This window comes from Buteo buteo, chromosome 5 (genome assembly GCF_964188355.1).
Source record: "Buteo buteo chromosome 5, bButBut1.hap1.1, whole genome shotgun sequence".
NCBI lineage: Eukaryota > Metazoa > Chordata > Aves > Accipitriformes > Accipitridae > Buteo > Buteo buteo.
Window position 1 is genome coordinate 48044980 of NC_134175.1, and position 18222 is coordinate 48063201.

Here is an 18222-nt window from a genome sequence, read left to right on the forward strand (position 1 = left end):
AACGGAATATATTGGATCCTGAACAAAAACCCTCACTTGGTTCTAGGGTTAACCCCATGCAGGATGTATCTCTTCCTTTTAAATATAAATATTAATCACTTTCTTAAAACTCCTATTGATGTAGAAATTAGCCATAGTTAGCAAGGAAAGAGATTAAGATGCTTGGCAAAGATCAAAATGAAAGTTAGAGCATTGACTAGATCAAAGCAAATCCTGGCATACAAAGTTGTGTTTATGTGCTGTTAAACAGTGTCATTCTGCTGGTGGCTGATGAAATTTTCTTGCCCTGAAGTATAACATTTTGGAGTTTTACAATGGTACTGGATGAAGCTATGGACATCAGTAGACAAATACATGGTATTTAGTAGAGCAGTAGGTAAATACATGGATTTTACTGTCCAAAGTAAGGCTGATGAATGATGAGGTACACAGAAGAAAAGAGATGGTGAAGCAGGGAGAACATCAACAAAAAGAGCATGAGAGGATAGGAGAAGTCAAAGGATTTTTAAAAATGAATGAAAGATGAAAGAAATATCCCCATAGAAAAATATCAGTAATAGATGGTCATTACTGCCTTTAGAAAATTCGATCCAGGGACCAGAAATCAACAGCAATGACAGTGAAGGGCTGAATGACCTCTCTGACAAATGTCAAAAAAGCGCCATGATTATAGCTTTGAGCTCCTTCCACTGTGTCATAATTAAATGGGTTTTCCTCCTAACTAAATTTTAGTAAGTAGTAAGGCGATCAGACTGACTACCTGAGAAAGGGAAATCTTTTATTTCTTTATCATATATACAGGTGATATACCCATCCCACAGATAAACTTCAGCCTTCTCTGTAAGGGGGAGCATACTGTTGGAGTGTATCTATGATAATGCAATTTTTACATCTCAAAAAATACTACCAATGAAGAGTAATGATACATTTTGGTTGGTTGTTCATTATGATATCTACTGATCAAGGTTCCTCACACACTCTGCAGAGACCACTAAACTTCATAAGATGTTGGTGTCATTCAAATGTGGCTACTAGAGTGTCCTCTCACCTTTTGTTACCTCAGATTTTTACTTATAGTGATACTGTTCAATTTGGTTAGGCTTACAATAGATTTTTGCTGGAATACCTGAAAATTTCTTTCTGCAGTCTTCCAGATATCTAAATAAGCTAAAACAAAGAAGTATACCAAAAGATTGCAGACTCAGTTGTCTGTAGTCAGCAGCTTTCTCAAATCCTGTATTACTTCAATTTATTTTCCTTGCAGTTGATCAATATCTTCAAATGTATAACCCATTATCAATGCAGAACTGTGATTGCATGAATCTGGTTTTCTCTGTGATGCTACTGTATGATTACATATTGGACTGGATGAAAATAACAAAAAAAAATGACAAGGCAAAGTGCTCAAGGTTATATGACGGTACAAAAATACATTTTCACTACCTGACAGTATTTCTGCCTGTACTAACGGGGAAACGTGCAGCAGTGGAACAACTGAGTTTGTTTTTCATGGAGGTAGATAAGAGACCAAGAACCTGCTGCTTTGCTCCAGTTGTGCATGGCAGCAGCTCCATTTGTATCAATGGAGTTACAGCACGTTAAGTAAGTGCAGTGCAACACCAGGATGGATCAGGCCCCGAGAAGATAGATTCCTTTGTTGTCCCCCTATCTGGGGAAGATGAGAACAAGGGTGACAGAGGGCAAATTTCTGAGACAGAAGTTTAATGTCCCTCATCCAACTCAACACCAGGACACTTTATGTGGTGCAGGAGTTATCCCACGAGAAGCCCCCAGCCTTTGGTTCACCCAGGGTTTCAGATATTTTGTGCCACTCGCACTAAGCTCATAAATCAGAATTGTCATAACCAGTCTCTGGTTCATGTTTGCCAATGCCATCATGCTGTTGTTAAGGCACAGCAAATTCTGATTTCTTCTCTCACTTGAATTGTGTTTTATAGTGAACTACTAGAAATCTGTAGTTGAAGATGATCATGTTCATTCTGAAGGTAATAAAATGACTATATAAGCTAGTGAAAACAGCAGCTCACAAACAGAGAAGACATTTGATAGTCTCTTAAAGCCAGGGTGAGATATCAACACTCTGAAACATGGAAAAGAAATCTAATATATTTTCTCTCTTCTGAATTTCTGAGGTTTTGTTTGTTTGTTTGTTTGCTTGCTTGTTTTGGGGGGGGGGGGGGGGGGGGGGGTTGCATTTACAAGCTTTCAGAAAAAGGCCACATCCAGACTTGACTTAAGAGAAAACACATCCCCTTCTGACCCCAACCATTTCTGTTCCCAGAGAAGCAGCACACATTTCATACTCTGCCTGGGACAGGGTGGACCAGGTTGGTTACCATATTCCTCTGTGCTGTTCACCCAAGTCTTTGCTGGTCTTAGACTTATGCACCTCCACACCTTTCTTCCCAAGCCATGTGCCTTGGAGGCAGCCCCATCCTGACCTACAACTAGCAGCTGACACCTCAAACATTTGTTTAAGCTTCTTGTAGACATAAGTATTTGTTACCTTTTCATTGCCATGCTTCTCTTTTTGCAGCTATTAGAGTTAGAAACGTACATTTTGTTTTTTAAATTAAGTGTAGCTTTTTTATGTAATGACATAAGGGAGACACTATAAGCATTGCCATGTAATCTCAAGTGCTGCTCTCTCCTTTAATCTAATAAAATGCCCCAAACCAGTCTACCTTTGAGGTGGAGACTGGCTCCTTCTCCTTAGCAAGATCATCCGGCTGTGGTCTCTTCTGCCTTTCAGTTCAGAGGATTGTGGACACCTTTAATTCTGATCAGGTTATAACTATTTCAGAATTCTGTGAATAGTTTAAGAATTCATTATTAACACAATTCAATAAATTTACAATTTGTGTAGTTTTAGAGCTATTAACATTTAGTAGTACATGCCGTCTAGAGCATTTCTTATTCAGAAGAATGTCGACAGAGAAATGCTCTTCTGACATATTACACTATGTGGGTCATCATTTAAAATTTGAAACATCTACCAGCACATAAATCTTATTTAAAATGTCAAGAGAGAACAGAAAAATTACACTGGTCTAAGAAGTCTTGTTACCAGAGTATTAAGGATCATCCCATTTCTCTCTCTACTTTTCCACATTAATATTTCTTTCTGTATTTACTTGGTGAGAAGCAGAAACAGAGCAGCTGTCAATAGAAAGCTCTAGGGGAATTCTGGTTTTCCATCAATTCTTAATTCGCTGTTTTATTTGATTAAGTTCTGGCATAACTTTCTTCTCTAGTCAGAGTGTGTTTAATTCCTAAATCTTCTGTTTAGCCATCCAGGCATACCCTAATATCTTCCCTCTCCCAAATATTTAGAAATACAGCTTTGATTCTTCCTTCCTTCCTCTTAAGTATCCAGAATTTCCCCACATTCAGATGCTGGTTGGACTTCCCAGTCACCGATGTTCCTTCTCTTACAATCACAAGCAGTAACTCCCAGAAGTTCCTCAGCTCCTTTAAGTGAGGTACAGCTTTGACTACCCATGTTTTACAAAGGGTGTACTTCCAGGATTATTTCTGTAGAAACAAAACCATTTTAAAGACTCGTTAAGTTTGGGATATTATTATAAATTTAGATAGGAGCTTAAGTTTAGAGCTCATGACCCTTTACTTATTTTTTATGTTGAAAATTGAAGAGTCAAATGTATTGTAAAAGAGTTTAGGAGCACAGAACACACTGGAAGTAGGCACAGGCAAAAGTTAATCCCCACTTTGAAAAATATGGAAATAGAGGATATGAGTAATAACTTTTATATAAAGAGGTGCCCAGATCTGGAATTTGCAAGTCAGAAAATGACGTGGAGCTGCATGCGAGGCACTAGCAGTGCATAGGCAGAAAGAACGAACCAGCCAGGCTATTTAGCTTGTGCTGGCATACAGAGCGAGACAGCTTGTGGACCTAGTGTGCCTTACAGCCAGACAGGTCAGCACGTGAGCAAAGCAGTCGCACGACTCTCTATCCATCTGCACAGGTGCATTCAGTCTTAGCAAAATCTGTGTTCTCAAACTACCACTTCTGTGATGGGTAAATTTACTCACTTGTTGCTTTAATGATGAAATAAAAAGGTGAACATCTAGTTCACTGTCCCTGAGCTATGTTTCAGCCTGATAGCAAATGAGATTGTGTTGCTGATGTTGCTACCTGGTGAGCAATTTTCTTCCCCTTCACCTACCAAAATCATGAGCAATAGGGAATATTCTATGGAGTCTGCATCGCTCAGCTGCTTCTGATTATAACTATCCCTTTGCTTCAGATTCTTTTGTTTGTCAAATGTGCCTGCAGCTGCACATACACAATTCTGTAACACTGTTCATGATTTGCAACACAAATTTGTTTTGTATGTATGAAACACAAAATCATTCTGCTCTAACACAATGTTTTTGTGGAGGAGAAAACCCGGGATCTTCAGCCAGCTCACTCACTGAACTTTGTTTACAAATCCCTGTATTCAGAGTAAAAGATTCCCACAAATGGAATGGGATCTAGACCTCCATCAAGGAGGTCCTTCTCCAGTTCTGGGTTGTTGAAATCCTATGTGAGTATATGAGAATATATTACCTCAAGAAGAGATAGTGTGTTTGCTTATGTGGCATTAAAGGGCTTTGGTATTTGTTTGCATCCTTGTATAGTTCATTTGCCTCTAGGTTTTCAGAATATACTTGACATCTCAATTTATTAACTGATGTATTCTGAGATGCTCAGTCAGGAAGCAAACAGTTCATGAACATAGAAATGATATTACCAACTATATGTCGGAGAACATTTTCAGTCTTATCTATGTCAAGGAATATATAAAGATAATCTCTCTCATACTCAACAAATACCAAACCGATACCTTAGAACGATTTTGCTTAGGTGTAGCCCTTTCCTTATAAAAAATATTTTTTCTATTCATAAAACTTTTTCAGTAGAAAGCATTATAATTTAGAGATTAAGAGAAACAAAAAAGCCTGAAGAGTTGGGGCAGTAATACTGCCTTAGTTTATATTCATTTAAGCCAGATCTCTCCATAGAATTTAAATTATTGTCTCCTTTTTAGGTGTCCTGAGTAGATAATAGTAGTATCAGGCTATAAACTGAATTTTTAGAATGACGCTCAAGTCTGAAAGTAACAAAACAGTTTTAAATATGAAACATCCTAATACATAACACTTTCATGTAATATATGTGTATCTGCATTCCGGGAAGGTATCCATCAGCTTTTGATTAGTAAGATTCTTGGGACAAGACATCATATGCAGGAAAAGTGCAAGAACAGTGCAAGAAGGTGATGAACACAATGATAGCTGTACAGAAAAATGGGCCTTTGAGGAAAATAATGCATTTTGTGCACTTTGTTTGCAGACTCTGTTTGTTGGTTCTTTTTTTTTTTTTTTTTACCTTTTGTGATGTTTTCTGTAAGTTTTCAATAGAAATTTTAACATCAGGGTCACGAGAGACAGTGTTTTTTAAAAATGGTGTAAGAATTACTGATTGCAGAGATATGAGCATGCTCCCCAAACAGAGGGTTTTTTTCTCTCTATCAATATTTTTCTTTATCAGTATCTTTTTTGGTTTGTATGTGGAGATTTATAAACCAGCTATGTTTTTACAAACAAGCAATGTTTTATCAAACACCTCTCCAACCTTCCAGTTTATTTCAAGATTTAATTGAAAAGTTCTCTCCTAGGGGTTGGAAAAATTAAATGTTTTATGTGCTCTCACCCTTTGCACAGGAGCCTTGCTCCTCTTGCTCCTTTGTTACTAGATCTCTTTTCGTGCTCTTTACATTCCTTGGGTCTAACCCATTCCCTGCTGCAGTTTTTAGAAGTGCTTTTCCTGTGCTTTTCTCTGAATATCCAGCTAACAAAACAGGAAGCGAAAGAGAAGTACAGTTGTGTTTCAAAACACCATGCATCACCCACTTAACCCCCTCGTAACTGTTTTATTGTCATTTCTTTCATTATCCCTTGTCCATCTTTCAGGTCTGAACTTTTACCTCTCCTCTTTGTGTTCTACCTTCTCCAATTATTTGAGTCTGCAACTGTATTATTTCAGCAGCTACAAAGACAGTATTAAGATAGAGTTCATAAAACTAAATTATATTTTCTATTCAGGAATTGGCAGTATATTTTACTTCTCAGCACTGTGAGAGATAGAAAAATTAACAGAAACTGTGTTCTTATCTGATGATGCCTCATGGGCCTTCAGACTCTCTCGTGGCTTGAACAGGTTGATAGATATATACAAAATAGGCTAAATCAAGACAGATCATCTCTGAAGCATCCCTGTCTAATTCTCTGAAACATCTATGTAGAATCCTTTAGAACTGTAATAATAGATTAGAAAGAAAGTTCATAACATTTCTTCAAAAGAAAATCCATAATATTTCTTCAAAGAAAAAATAGCTTAAATTTGAATATTTTACTGAAATTCTCCTTTTATTCGATTCAAGAAGTAAATGGTCTAAAACTATAATTATGTTGTTTTGGGCTGTAAACACATAAAAATGAGTTACTTTACATATAAAAGCCAAGAAACAATCTGAACTATGCCTTGCTGGAGACCAGTAATGAATGTATTTTAATGCCATATAAGCACATATAAATACCCTCAGTAAAATCATGCTTTTATGGAATTCTCCACAATTTCAACTGATTAGGTTGACAACTATCTATAGTTTCTTTCTAATATAGAAAACAAAAAGCAAGGAATTTCAATAATAAGTTTTCAGATGGTATGCCACAAAAGTTCTTAGTCAGTTCTGCTAATTTGTATCTAGTTTAACCAAATGGGTTTTCACTGTTGCCAACATGTTAGCTGTGATAAACAGTGTGTCCATTTAGCTGTGCATAAAGACTATGAACAATGTGCATTGAACTCATGTTGCAGTTCAGAAGAGAAGTTGGTATCCCTACGTCCAAGCTAAGCAGCGTTAGTGCAGAATTTGAAGCTTATCTTTCAACTGAACAGCATATTCTGTTAATACAACAGTTCCTGAAGCATGGTTAGTTAACTATAGCTCACGGCTAACGTAGGTGTCATCAGCTCTTGACAAAACTTACTGCCCTTTGAATTCTGTGGTGGCATGTTGGGGACATGCTCTCATATCACAAGACTTGCCTTTATAATATTTGTAGCTCTCTTTGAAAGTATTAGATTGAGCAAGTAGAGACATTTGATAGTGGCACTTCAACTACCAGCAGTGTTGTGTTTAGTCTTTTCCTCTCTTAGGCTCTGAGGATGTATTAAGGACATTATTGTTTTTAATGGAGCAAGAATTTTGAAGCGAGCTGAGGTCACTTAGGGATTCAACATTGTCACATAAATAGCTATGTAGAAGATAACAGGTCCCCTTTTTTTGTTTGCATTGAAACAAATATAAAGGGGAAGTTATGAACTGACCAGAGGCATTTGGGGGAGAAGGAAGGAAGAAGACTTAAGGATTACCTTTCCTGTGAGGTACTACATTAGCTCAAGAAGAATTTAAAATTTCATAAACCAATAGCTTGATTCAAATCTGAGATTTTTAAGGCAATATTCTATCAGTACTGTAAAAAACATGTCTTAACATGGAGAAACTCTTAGCGAGAACTGTTACTTTTTAGTAATATAAAAGATTTTTCAGCTGTTCCACCACTTATAGACCAGAGACCTCTGGTGATGCTCTCCAGTGTATGGTTCTATCCCTGTGTCCTATAGAAATTAAACCAAACCAAACCAAAAGTCTTTGGGGTTTTTATCATAACATATGAAATAAATTCTCTTTGAGAAATCAAAGGTTGGACCAAATAATCTTTTGAGGTCCCTTCCAACCCGGGCTATTCTATGATTCTATGAAATCCTTAATCTAATAAATTATCAGCATGAGAGATCATTTTCTCCTGCTTCCCAGAGGATCAGTTGTCTTGTGTTAGCTATAGGCTGTTGCTGTGTCCCTTCAGAAATGAACTAGCTCTATATATGTGGTGTGCAATTTGGGGGGCAAAATTCCCATGGTTTGGCAGTGAATATCACTTGATTCTGCAAGCAAGTCCAGTGAAGGGAGTGCCACTACATCTGCAAGTACCTGTTCATCAACAACAGCAAGATGTTAAGGAGCCAGTCCTAAATTTGTCCTGAGCAATGACGAGTGTGTATCTCACATCTATTTTTACCCCCCCTGTACTGTACTGTGCTTTGCATTGCATATGAATCCTTTTTCTTCAACTCCTGCTCTGCTTTTGCACTTAGTGGCAAAACTCTTGTGTTGCTTTAATGGTGCCAGGATATTGGTCCAGTGTGAGTTACTTACAGATTTAAAGGGTTTCTAAGTGCCTTTAAGAAAAGAGCAATCTTATCAAATTTGTGGAAACAGGGTTGGCTCTCTTTAAAAGCTGTGTGCTATTATAGCTAGATGATTAAATGAGCTTGGAAATTTTAAGAGAAGATAATCTTGCTCTCTGTTCTGTCAGTGTAAAAAGCTACAGGGCCTGTATCCTCCATAGATTATTTGTGGGAGACTGAGTTGTTGTTATCACTTAAAAGTCATGATGGCACAGTGATTGCTTAAGCAAAAGGTGGCACATTCTTGGTAGGAGAGAAATGTAATCTGTACTTGATGTTCTGATTGAATGTAAATATTATTCATGGCATATAGCTGAGTCCTCTTCCCTAGTGGTTTTATGGCTTGGGCTTCATTGGTCTTCTATTGCTGAGCTACATCATTTCCTAAATATATCATCTGTATTGGAAGCACTTAACAAATTCTGGATTGACAGAGTATATGGATCAGTGAAGCTAGAAACCGTTTATCTTTTAAATTATCTAAACATATTCTTCCCACCGAGCCTACTTTAGTTGTTATGTTTGGGTCATAGCATATACCTACAGGCCTCTGTTGATATTTTTCCGAAAATACTTAATATTTTATTAGGTATCCCTAAGGAGGAGAAAGCCATCAGAAAGACTCTCAGATTCCCTTTCTATCTTGACAAGTATGGGAGTGGATTTTCAGTGGCAATTACATACTCAGAGGGCAGGAAAGGGTCACAGCTTATGTCCAAAATGCCAGGCTGATCCTGGCCTCGTGCATAGATTACTGGTATGCCATTTGCAAAACTGTGTCTTTCATGAGTCCAAATTTATATGGAATGTCTTTGTATGGCATTTCTAACCCCACTTCAGTTGCCATTTCATCACGTACCCCTTGAAGGAGAAATCATTACATCATAACTGGTCAGTCTGAATAAAATGTACATTTTGTCCTGAAATACACAAACTAGAAACACTGAAACATAGTTTACGAAAGAGATCGGCAACTTCTGCCATAAATTCCAAAGATGAATTGTGGACAGAGTTTCAATGGCCTGAGTCAGAGCTAGGAGCTGGAAGCCATGGCATTGAGATATAATGCTTCCCAGTTTTGGAGCCCACAAGAATAGCTGAGACTACCACACAGAGGCAAATCAGAGTATTATTTACTATTTATTTGGTATTTCTGTTATGCTTTCTTTGCAAGCTTCACAGCTAATGACTGCAGCATCAAAATATTCCTGCCTTCAAGTAAGCCTTGTAACTCATTGCATAAACCATGCCAAGACTCATTAGTTACCCATTGCAAAGAACCCTCTGAATGCTGAAAAGTGTGTGCATTTTTTCTACACCTATTGGTACATACAGATTTCATAGTTAAAAGTTCTGTGTGTGATATACCTACCTTAACAGGTTTTAAGACGTGTCTTCCAGGAACAGTGTTCGGCTCACTCCATTAGGGTAATGCTATTCATTTAATGGAAACACTTATGATTTACACTGGTGTAAGTGAGACTGGAATCTGGGCCTTGATCTTTTTAATGCAAATTCATCAATTCTGTTAGATAAGAGATGAAAGGAGTCCATTACGTTCCTCAGTCATCTCTTGAAGCTAAATCATTTGATTGGTTCCAGGCAGTAAGAGGTCCCTACTCTTGCAGTTAGCTCTGGAGATGAAACCTTGGGTTGGTGACCAGAGCTCTTACTGGAGTTATTTATTTTTCACAGACAGTGATCAATGATGAGTGCTAATAATGACAGCAGTGATTTCAAAGTTAAAAGTTGAGAAAATAAGACTAATATGTTCCTCTGGTGTTAGACTAAGCACTATGTGTTTAAACACACACATTCTTTTAATTCAAACCATTTTATTCTCCTTTTAAATCCACACCTTGATGTTGATCTGACAGTGGTGTAAATGAGAAGGTCACAGAGGTCTCTCTGATGTAAAATCAAAGTGAATTCAGAAGCATAGTACAGATACTGGAATAGTGTAAAACATAGAGTACGTAAACATAACAAATAGCTGGCACATACAAAAGTATATCAAGTGCCAAAAGTCTACAATACTGCAAATTAACTGCTATGACAGGAGAGCTAGCAGTGGTGTTCAGAACGGAAAAGCAGAACTCGATTATAGAGATCATAAAATAATCCTCTGCCTTGATCCTCAGCTCCCTAAACCAGGAGAGGCAGAAAGAGCTGGCTCTGAACAAACAATCTTTTATCGGTGATGGATGCGGCACTGCTTTGTCCAGTAAAATTGCTGATTTACTAATAGGAAAAAAATAAATCTTTTGTGATGACACCAACCTCTCTAACCTGCTAAAGAAAGTGCAAACAGATGGGTATCTGTGTGACTGTGAGTGATGAAACCAGTCTAGAGAAATACCAGTAGCATCTGACGAGAACTAATATTGCAACATGCAGTAACATCACCAGCATCCCCCATTACGATATATTCATTTTCTTTGTGCCAAGAATATGACCAATGATACTGCATGGTTTGATTTAATAGATCTGCCTCTTCTAACAAAAAGGTAGCAGATATTTTGACAAATGTGAAATGTGCCCAGGGAAGCCTGGACAGATTTAAATTCCTTAGACTTTCTTCTTTATTGCAATGCCAGCAAAATTAAGGGACTTTTGATCCTAATAGTAAATTTTTAAAAAATGTAGGATACCTGCTTTGCGGATTTTGAAGGGAGAGAAATATTTTTTTGTTTCTGATATGAGAATGTATTTTTAATAATAATAATTTCCCTTTATATATGAAATTCCATACCAGCTTTGATACTGGTGATGTTTTTCCTTAAGACTAATCTGATGTACTTCAAGAACAATTGTAACAAAGTCTGGTTGATTTAAACTGGTACAAACTAGTGATATAAGGCAGGTAAAACACAGAAGTGAGACTAGAATGAGGCCCTGTATTGTTGGCAGAGCAGGTAAATATAGCTCAGAAACTTATTCGTGGAGTTACACAGTTTGTAATAAGTCAAGTACATCAAAAGATTAATACCTATCACATATCAATTCTGAAGAAATGGTACTTTGTTGATTATAAATCAAAATTGAAGGACTTTTGGTTGCAGCTCATCAAACACTGACTTAGGAAACAATTTTCTTCTAGCATATTTTTTCTCCTCAGTAGCCTACAAAGGCAGTTGGGTAATTTTTGCAGTTTCTATGTGAAAAAATACTTATCCTTTAATCCTTAAATCACAACAATTGAGTATAACTTCATGTCAAAAGCAGCCAATAAAAGTACAAAATAGGGATTAGCAAAAGTATTTTTGTATTAAAATTACTAGAGTTGGAAAGAAGTGGCACATAATCTCAGTACCTTCACAAGCACTGTAGCAAGCTGAAGAGGATTTGTTCTGTTTCATTTGAAGACTGATAGCGTAAGTTACAAGGGAGAGAAGCTATTATTCTAACAGGGAGGATTTCACAATAATCATAATCCATAACTGTACATAAATTTAATTGAAAGTTCATTCTTTTTTGTCTGATATCTTTTTAATCATCAATGTTATACAATGCTTCTGCTTCAACTAGCAAAGCACATGGGAAGGAAAGTTAAACCGATCATTTTGGTCATAAATTAGGACACTAGTACAGCTGCAGCAATTGCTTTCATTTCTGAATATTAAAACAAATGACTACTCTTGTTTAACCTTGAGGCACAAGATTCTCATCGTTTATATTGTGATATAATTCACATGAGTGAGTATAAGGTTCTGATAGAACAAGAAATAATTCCTCTTCATTCCCTCCCCAAAGTGCTCAAGCTGGTTGGATGGCCACATTTGCAGCATGGAGTCCATGAATTCCTGGACTCAGTTTGCGTATTTGAGAGGAAAAAGAAAAACACCCCCCCAGCCTCTGATATACAGCTCGCTTTTGAAAGAAGCATGTATTAGTTTCAGATCCTGATACTTGAGATATTTCTTAAATCTTGCCTGGAGTTGTATATGACAGGTATGAATCACAGTAAATGGCAACTACTGTTTATGCTTCCCTTTTTAGAACATACACAAATTTATTGGTTAATGTTTATATAAGCACAATGTAAGTGTGTCTGATTTACTGTACCAATACCTACAGCTGTAGACTATCTGTTCTACTCAACAGCATTTAAAAGACCTTTGGGTTATACAACGTATATCCCATTATCCCATTAACGACAAAGAGCAGCTTTGGGCAATAGCAGAAATGTTAGTTTATTTATATGCAGAATGATTTTTTTTTTTCTCTCAACCGCTTTTACAGCTTCATCAAGTTATAGAAGAGTCAATAGCTGACTCGGTGACTCTGACAGACTAAGTAACACTTTGTACGTACTCATTGCTAGAGAAAGAAAAATATTGGGTTTATTTTTGTGACCTTTAGATTCGGAGAACTGGCTAAAATCAATTTATAGTTCAAAGAGATTGGATGATACCTACGCTAAGCAGTAAAATTGCTTCTGCTTTGATAGTATGCATCCAAGTATAACACCAAAGTAACAGTCATTGATTTGGCTACAGAATGGGGAGTGAAGGTGGGTTTGTCAAGTGCAGGAGGTTGGGGGAACAATTTGACAGGTTTCAAGCCAGTCTGTCTTGAATACTTAAGAAAAAGATTTAGAAGAAAACCTAGGAATCTGACCTAGTAACTACTGTTATTAAGGAATAAACATGAGTTCTCTTGGCAAATCACTCTGTGCAGTAAAAAGGGGACAACCATTCAGACTGTCCCTAGAGAACCACACATTGAATTATGAGAATTTCATTGAAAGAGAGCAGGATTGGATGACTGATGAATGGTTGCTATGCTATTGCCACTTTCTGCCTGAGGTCAGGACCCAGCTTTTCTTTTATCACAGCAGAAGACCTCTTCTAATGATCAGTCCTCCGAGATTAATGGGACCAGCTGAGTTTCAGAGCTCCCTAAGGAAGATTATTGCTCAGCCTATGAAGGATACTGTTGAAATGCTTTAATTATCTGTTGCCTTTAGTTGTTGGTATAGTTGTTCTTGCATGACACTTTGTTTATCATCATCTTCACAGGTCACCTTGGACAACAGATCCCTTGCAGCAAAAGAATTAGGAAAGAAGGAAAACGGGAGTGATACTGGCATGTGTCATGTTCTGATCTTACTGAGGAGGAAACATATTTTGAAATCCTATGCTGGTGCTGTGGCAGAAATACAGATGTGGTGATTCATACTGTCTAGTAAGTCCTGTTGTGAAGAATTCTCCCTAGTGGCAAATGAGGTGGTTAATCTACTGAATTTTGACTCATAGAGCCAGGTGTTCCTGAAATAAGACCTGCTAGGTGCTCATCAGGTAAGAATGAAAGAAAGCAGCCTTCAGTGTCTGATGATAAAGTACATTGTATTGTAATGCCATACTAGTTCATATTTTCTTACAGCCTTTGTATGCAAAACCTTTTTAAAATTGTAAAAATTAGACATTACCTGGTCTGAGGACTTTGGTACAGATTCGACCATTTCCAAAAAACCCTGCTGGACATCGGCCGCAGACATATCCAATGTAAGGGGGTTTCCGATCAAAACATAACACTCCAGGAAAACATGGCCTGTTGGCACAGGTAGTAATATGTGACAGTGGTGCTGCATGGCCTGAAAAAGAAGGGAGTTCAAGCCTGTTTATTTTTAATTTCTCAAATCAAATGGCTATGTAAAATTAAGCAGTAACTGCCTGAGCCCAGCTAAAGCTTTATAACTGCTTTTATTCTTCTAAAGTCTAATTAATGCAGAATGTTCCCAAACCTTGAGCCAAACATGAGGATGTCCTGTAGGCACAGTGTAACAGAACAGCTGTTTCTCATTAAAGCAAGATTTATTAGTCCTCTAATTACATGTTTTCAAGTTTATTACTCAAAGTTGTTTGGCATTTATCATGGATAATATAGAAACTGTAATTTTCATCATAAGTGAAAGATTAACTGAGTGAGAAACTGTATTATTTGACATCCTTTTGGTGTTTTATAATTGGAAGGTAATCGTCAAACTGCACAGCACATGTACCCTACCTTTAAAAATACACTGTCAAGTACATATGTTTCTGATCTAGAAAGCATCCTTAACGTGTCAAACCTTGTATGAAAGGAGACTACTTTAATTATCTTAGAACTACGTGCAAAATTTAACACTCTGGTAGTATATAATATTTTATCACTTATGATGTCACTGAATAGCAAGTGTATATGAACTGCCCGTGAAGTATTTAATAGTGTCAAGACAGAGAACAGATGATGAATAAAATCTTAATGATGGTTGTAGATCTTTTTTAATTGCCTCTGGTGAGGTCTCCATCATGATTCTCAAGTATTTTCAGTATTATTCTTGCACAGTCCCTACAGCATTATGATGGATACCTGTAAGAGGCAAGTTCTGGTTAGGTGTTGGCTGGCCTGGTACACATATAAAAAAAGAAGAGGAAAAAAAAAATAATCTTGTCTTTTACATATGCCCCTACACAATAGATATGCCCAGTCTCAATTTTTCTGCTCCCTGCTTTCACTAGAAAATCAACTAAACATGCAGCACTCATTCGAACAGGGCCACGTAAGCATCGTGCAGGTGCACATCCATGTCAGAGAGTGTTGTAGTGCTCCACCTCCGGGAGAAGCAACTGCCACAGTCAAGTTCATACCTCAAGAGTCGAGGTTTGCTTATGCTCAAAACTCAGTCTTAATTCAGTGACTGTCAATCAAATACTGAAATAAAACATCAGTGTCACTTGGCTATGGCAAGCTGGCATAAGCTGTCATTCTTATCATCTTGCTTTCCATTGATCACCAAGATTTGGAGTGATTTTGTTCTACCTCAGAAACGATGCAACTTCTAGTTAAGCCTGACCACTCTGATTGCTATTGCTGTAATGTCTCCCTTCCACGTAAAATTGTTTAGCAGCAATCCACAGCCTGATGTATTAAGGGTTTTTTTATTTTTAACATAGAAAGATATTTCTATGATGTATTATAAACAGCTAGTTTATGTTTACTGTTAAGATGCTAAAATGTACAATTTCTGAATATGTAAACTGCAGCAAATGAAAAAGGCTTCATACCCTTGTATACCTACCATGTCTATCACTTATGTTAAAATTCTTAATTACATGAGAGTCCTTTGCCTCCAAGGGTTGCAGTGGCTGCTCAACCTGGGTCTTGTTCAAATCACCCTTACCATTGCCTTTTTCAATGCTTAAAGCTTTTGTAATGTCAGCAGCAAGCACAGCTGTGAAAAGAAAGCATGGAGACAAGGAAACAAGGTGTTAGAGCTTAGCTGTGATTGATGATAAAAGGCAACAGTAACAACAAATCAGATAACCTGACATAAGTTTATTCTGGAAGCCAACCATCAAGCAAATAAAGGCAAATCAGGTGAGTCAGCTACTGACATGCAGCAAAGCTTCAACTCAAATATGGAAAAAATTACTACGCCCAAACTCACTGAACTTTGCTTATCTGGGAGACATATTTAATATGCACAGTGATCTTTTATTGAGCTAAGGGCACTAAGAAGGCCTCAGGTCCCCATGTATTAGCACTGTTACTTGGATGAAGTTGCTATGCCACACACTGGGACCTGTGCTCTGTCTGATTCCCACCTCTCCTTGAAAGCTTCTGTCTGAAACTATGTTGTGCGTGTTTGTTGGATTCGGTTAGCGCAGCTGCAAACTTTGTACATGTCAAAATACCGGTACAAAGTATACATGGATGAAAAGAGGAAAATTGATTGGTGGAGACTAAAAAAATATTGTTTTCTGCATTATTTTAAGGTAATTTCTTGAACGGATTAGGGATTGTAAGGTCTATGTGGATATGTTGCAAGTTAAACAACTATTGCCCTGGGTCTCTTGGATATTCTGTACTCTTAATATTAAGCCTGAGGCTATGACTCTTTATATATATATTAAACAATGCAATGAGCTACAGCCCACTCCAAGAGCTATAAAGTTTTCTCCTCCTTCCTCCCTGAAGCCTTTATACTTGCTTAAGCAAGGGAAGTATGAGTAGGTATGTTAAGTCTGTATATCAGAACCACAAAGAATGATTTCTAATCTATTCTGGGTGGACAAGGAAGCCCTCAGGTTTATTCCTTCTAATAAATTTGCATTTCAGAAATAGAGAAATCTTTCTGTAATTAAAAAACACAAAGGAAGAAATGACTTTTCTGATGTATTTAAAAAAGGGGCATTATTTTGTATATCCTTCCTTCATTGGTCAGATTAACTACAAAAACATGCATTAATGAAACAGATGCAAAATCACTTTGAAATAACCAATGTGGCCAAATAATACAGCAAAAAAGAACATTCTGTACAGGCATTTGGCAATATGATTGAAGGGATATTTGGTAAATCTGGCAAAGGCAGTCCTGCTGGTGCCAGGATCCTGCAGTTACAACTGAGTCTTTTTACATCGGATTTTTTTTTTTCATTTTGGTAGTCAATATGAGGAAAAGTTAACATCTGCACAGTTAATATCTGTATCTTTTGCTTCTCAGATTTCTTTGGAAACACCAACAAACAAATGCGAAACACTTCAAGTGTTGATTTGTCTCCTTCTGGCCAACAAAATGTTATTTTTGGAGAAGACATATGTATATGACTGAAACAAGCAGAGCATGAGTGGGTAGCATCCCATGCACTGGGCAGGTCTCAGCAGAATACAAAGTCACTGTAGTCTCCCTACTAAAGAATCTGTTGCCCCAAAAGCAAATACTGAGCAGGTGTAAAATTGTTCCTGGCCATTTCCTTCACTAGTTGGGACCTGTGGCATGACTTTATGCCAAGCATGAGCTCAGCAGCTGTGGACTGTGTCCTCTAATGAAGCACACCTTGGAAAAAGAGGTGAAAGCACGTGAAGGACTTGCACCTAGACCTTCTTCCTCTTGCTGTACACCCTGCTTACACAGCATTCGCCCAAACTAAAAGTAATCCCGGGGGGTGTTCCCCTAGTACTTGTTAGTGGATGGTATATTTAGGAGTGAAATAGTGGAGAACATGGGGAACGTCCTTGGCAAGTTATCTAGCTGGCATCTGGAAAATACCCTTTTGTATGCTACGGTGTTAATCTTAACCGAAATGAAACTAAACTGCGGTGAAAAATAGCAGAGAACAATTTGCAATTATCCATATTAATATAACATAACAATAGTCTTCTTTGTATATTTAAAGGTCCATACTCAAAGTGAGTGGCAAAGTACTCCGTTAAGGATAATTGTAGTAGAATTGAACCCATTTTCCCCCATCTATTAAAACAATTCATGCAAAACACTTACATCTGCAAGTTTTACCATTTCCCTCCATCCCACTGGGGCAAATTCCACATGCATATGATCCAAAGGTATTCATACAAGACACTCCAGGAAAACAAAGACTCTCTTCACATTCATTCCTGTCTTCCTGACAAGTAAGCCCTGTGGCAAAACAAAGGGAAGGTTAATAATCAGGAAAGATTCCCTGTTTATTCCTCAGCTCAAATGTTGAAGTAGACTAAGGCTTACTTCTCAGCTGTAAACTCATTACAGGGTACGTCACTCATGTTAGAGCCAAATTCCCCACTGTCTCACTTAAACCTGCTTTTATCACACTGTTTATTACTGTCGTTATTGGCACCAGAAGTGCTGAAGTTGAAACTACTGCTCGTAGAAAACTGTGCATGTTAAATAAATTATTTCCCTTGCCTTTCACATCTTTGCTGCTGCTTTTGTTGTCTTGTTTACATGAGATCTTTGTCATATACTGAAGAAGCCAATGAATGTCACCATTTTGGCTTTAGGATATGATGAGCTGTGTACCGATCTATTGTTTCTATGTGAACCTCACATAACTAATAGCTTATTGGTAACCAGCCTGATAGAGTCTGGCCGAAGGTAAACCTTACGAAATAAT

The 18222-nt window shown here is 37.4% G+C and overlaps 1 protein-coding gene across 4 annotated transcripts in view; it reads right to left on the minus strand.

Annotated features, from left to right (window-relative positions):
• The window catches only part of LOC142031460 (von Willebrand factor D and EGF domain-containing protein-like), a 188196-nt gene that overhangs the window by 49829 nt on the left and 120145 nt on the right, over nt 1-18222 (minus strand). For all 4 annotated transcript variants that reach the window (XM_075028942.1, XM_075028941.1, XM_075028939.1 and 1 more), the window contains exons 18-20: nt 17610-17747; nt 15408-15560; nt 13776-13940 (exon numbers count right to left, since the gene is read on the minus strand). In XM_075028942.1, coding sequence (XP_074885043.1) covers nt 13776-13940; nt 15408-15560; nt 17610-17747 — 456 coding nt within the window. The remainder of the gene's footprint in view (nt 1-13775; nt 13941-15407; nt 15561-17609; nt 17748-18222) is intronic.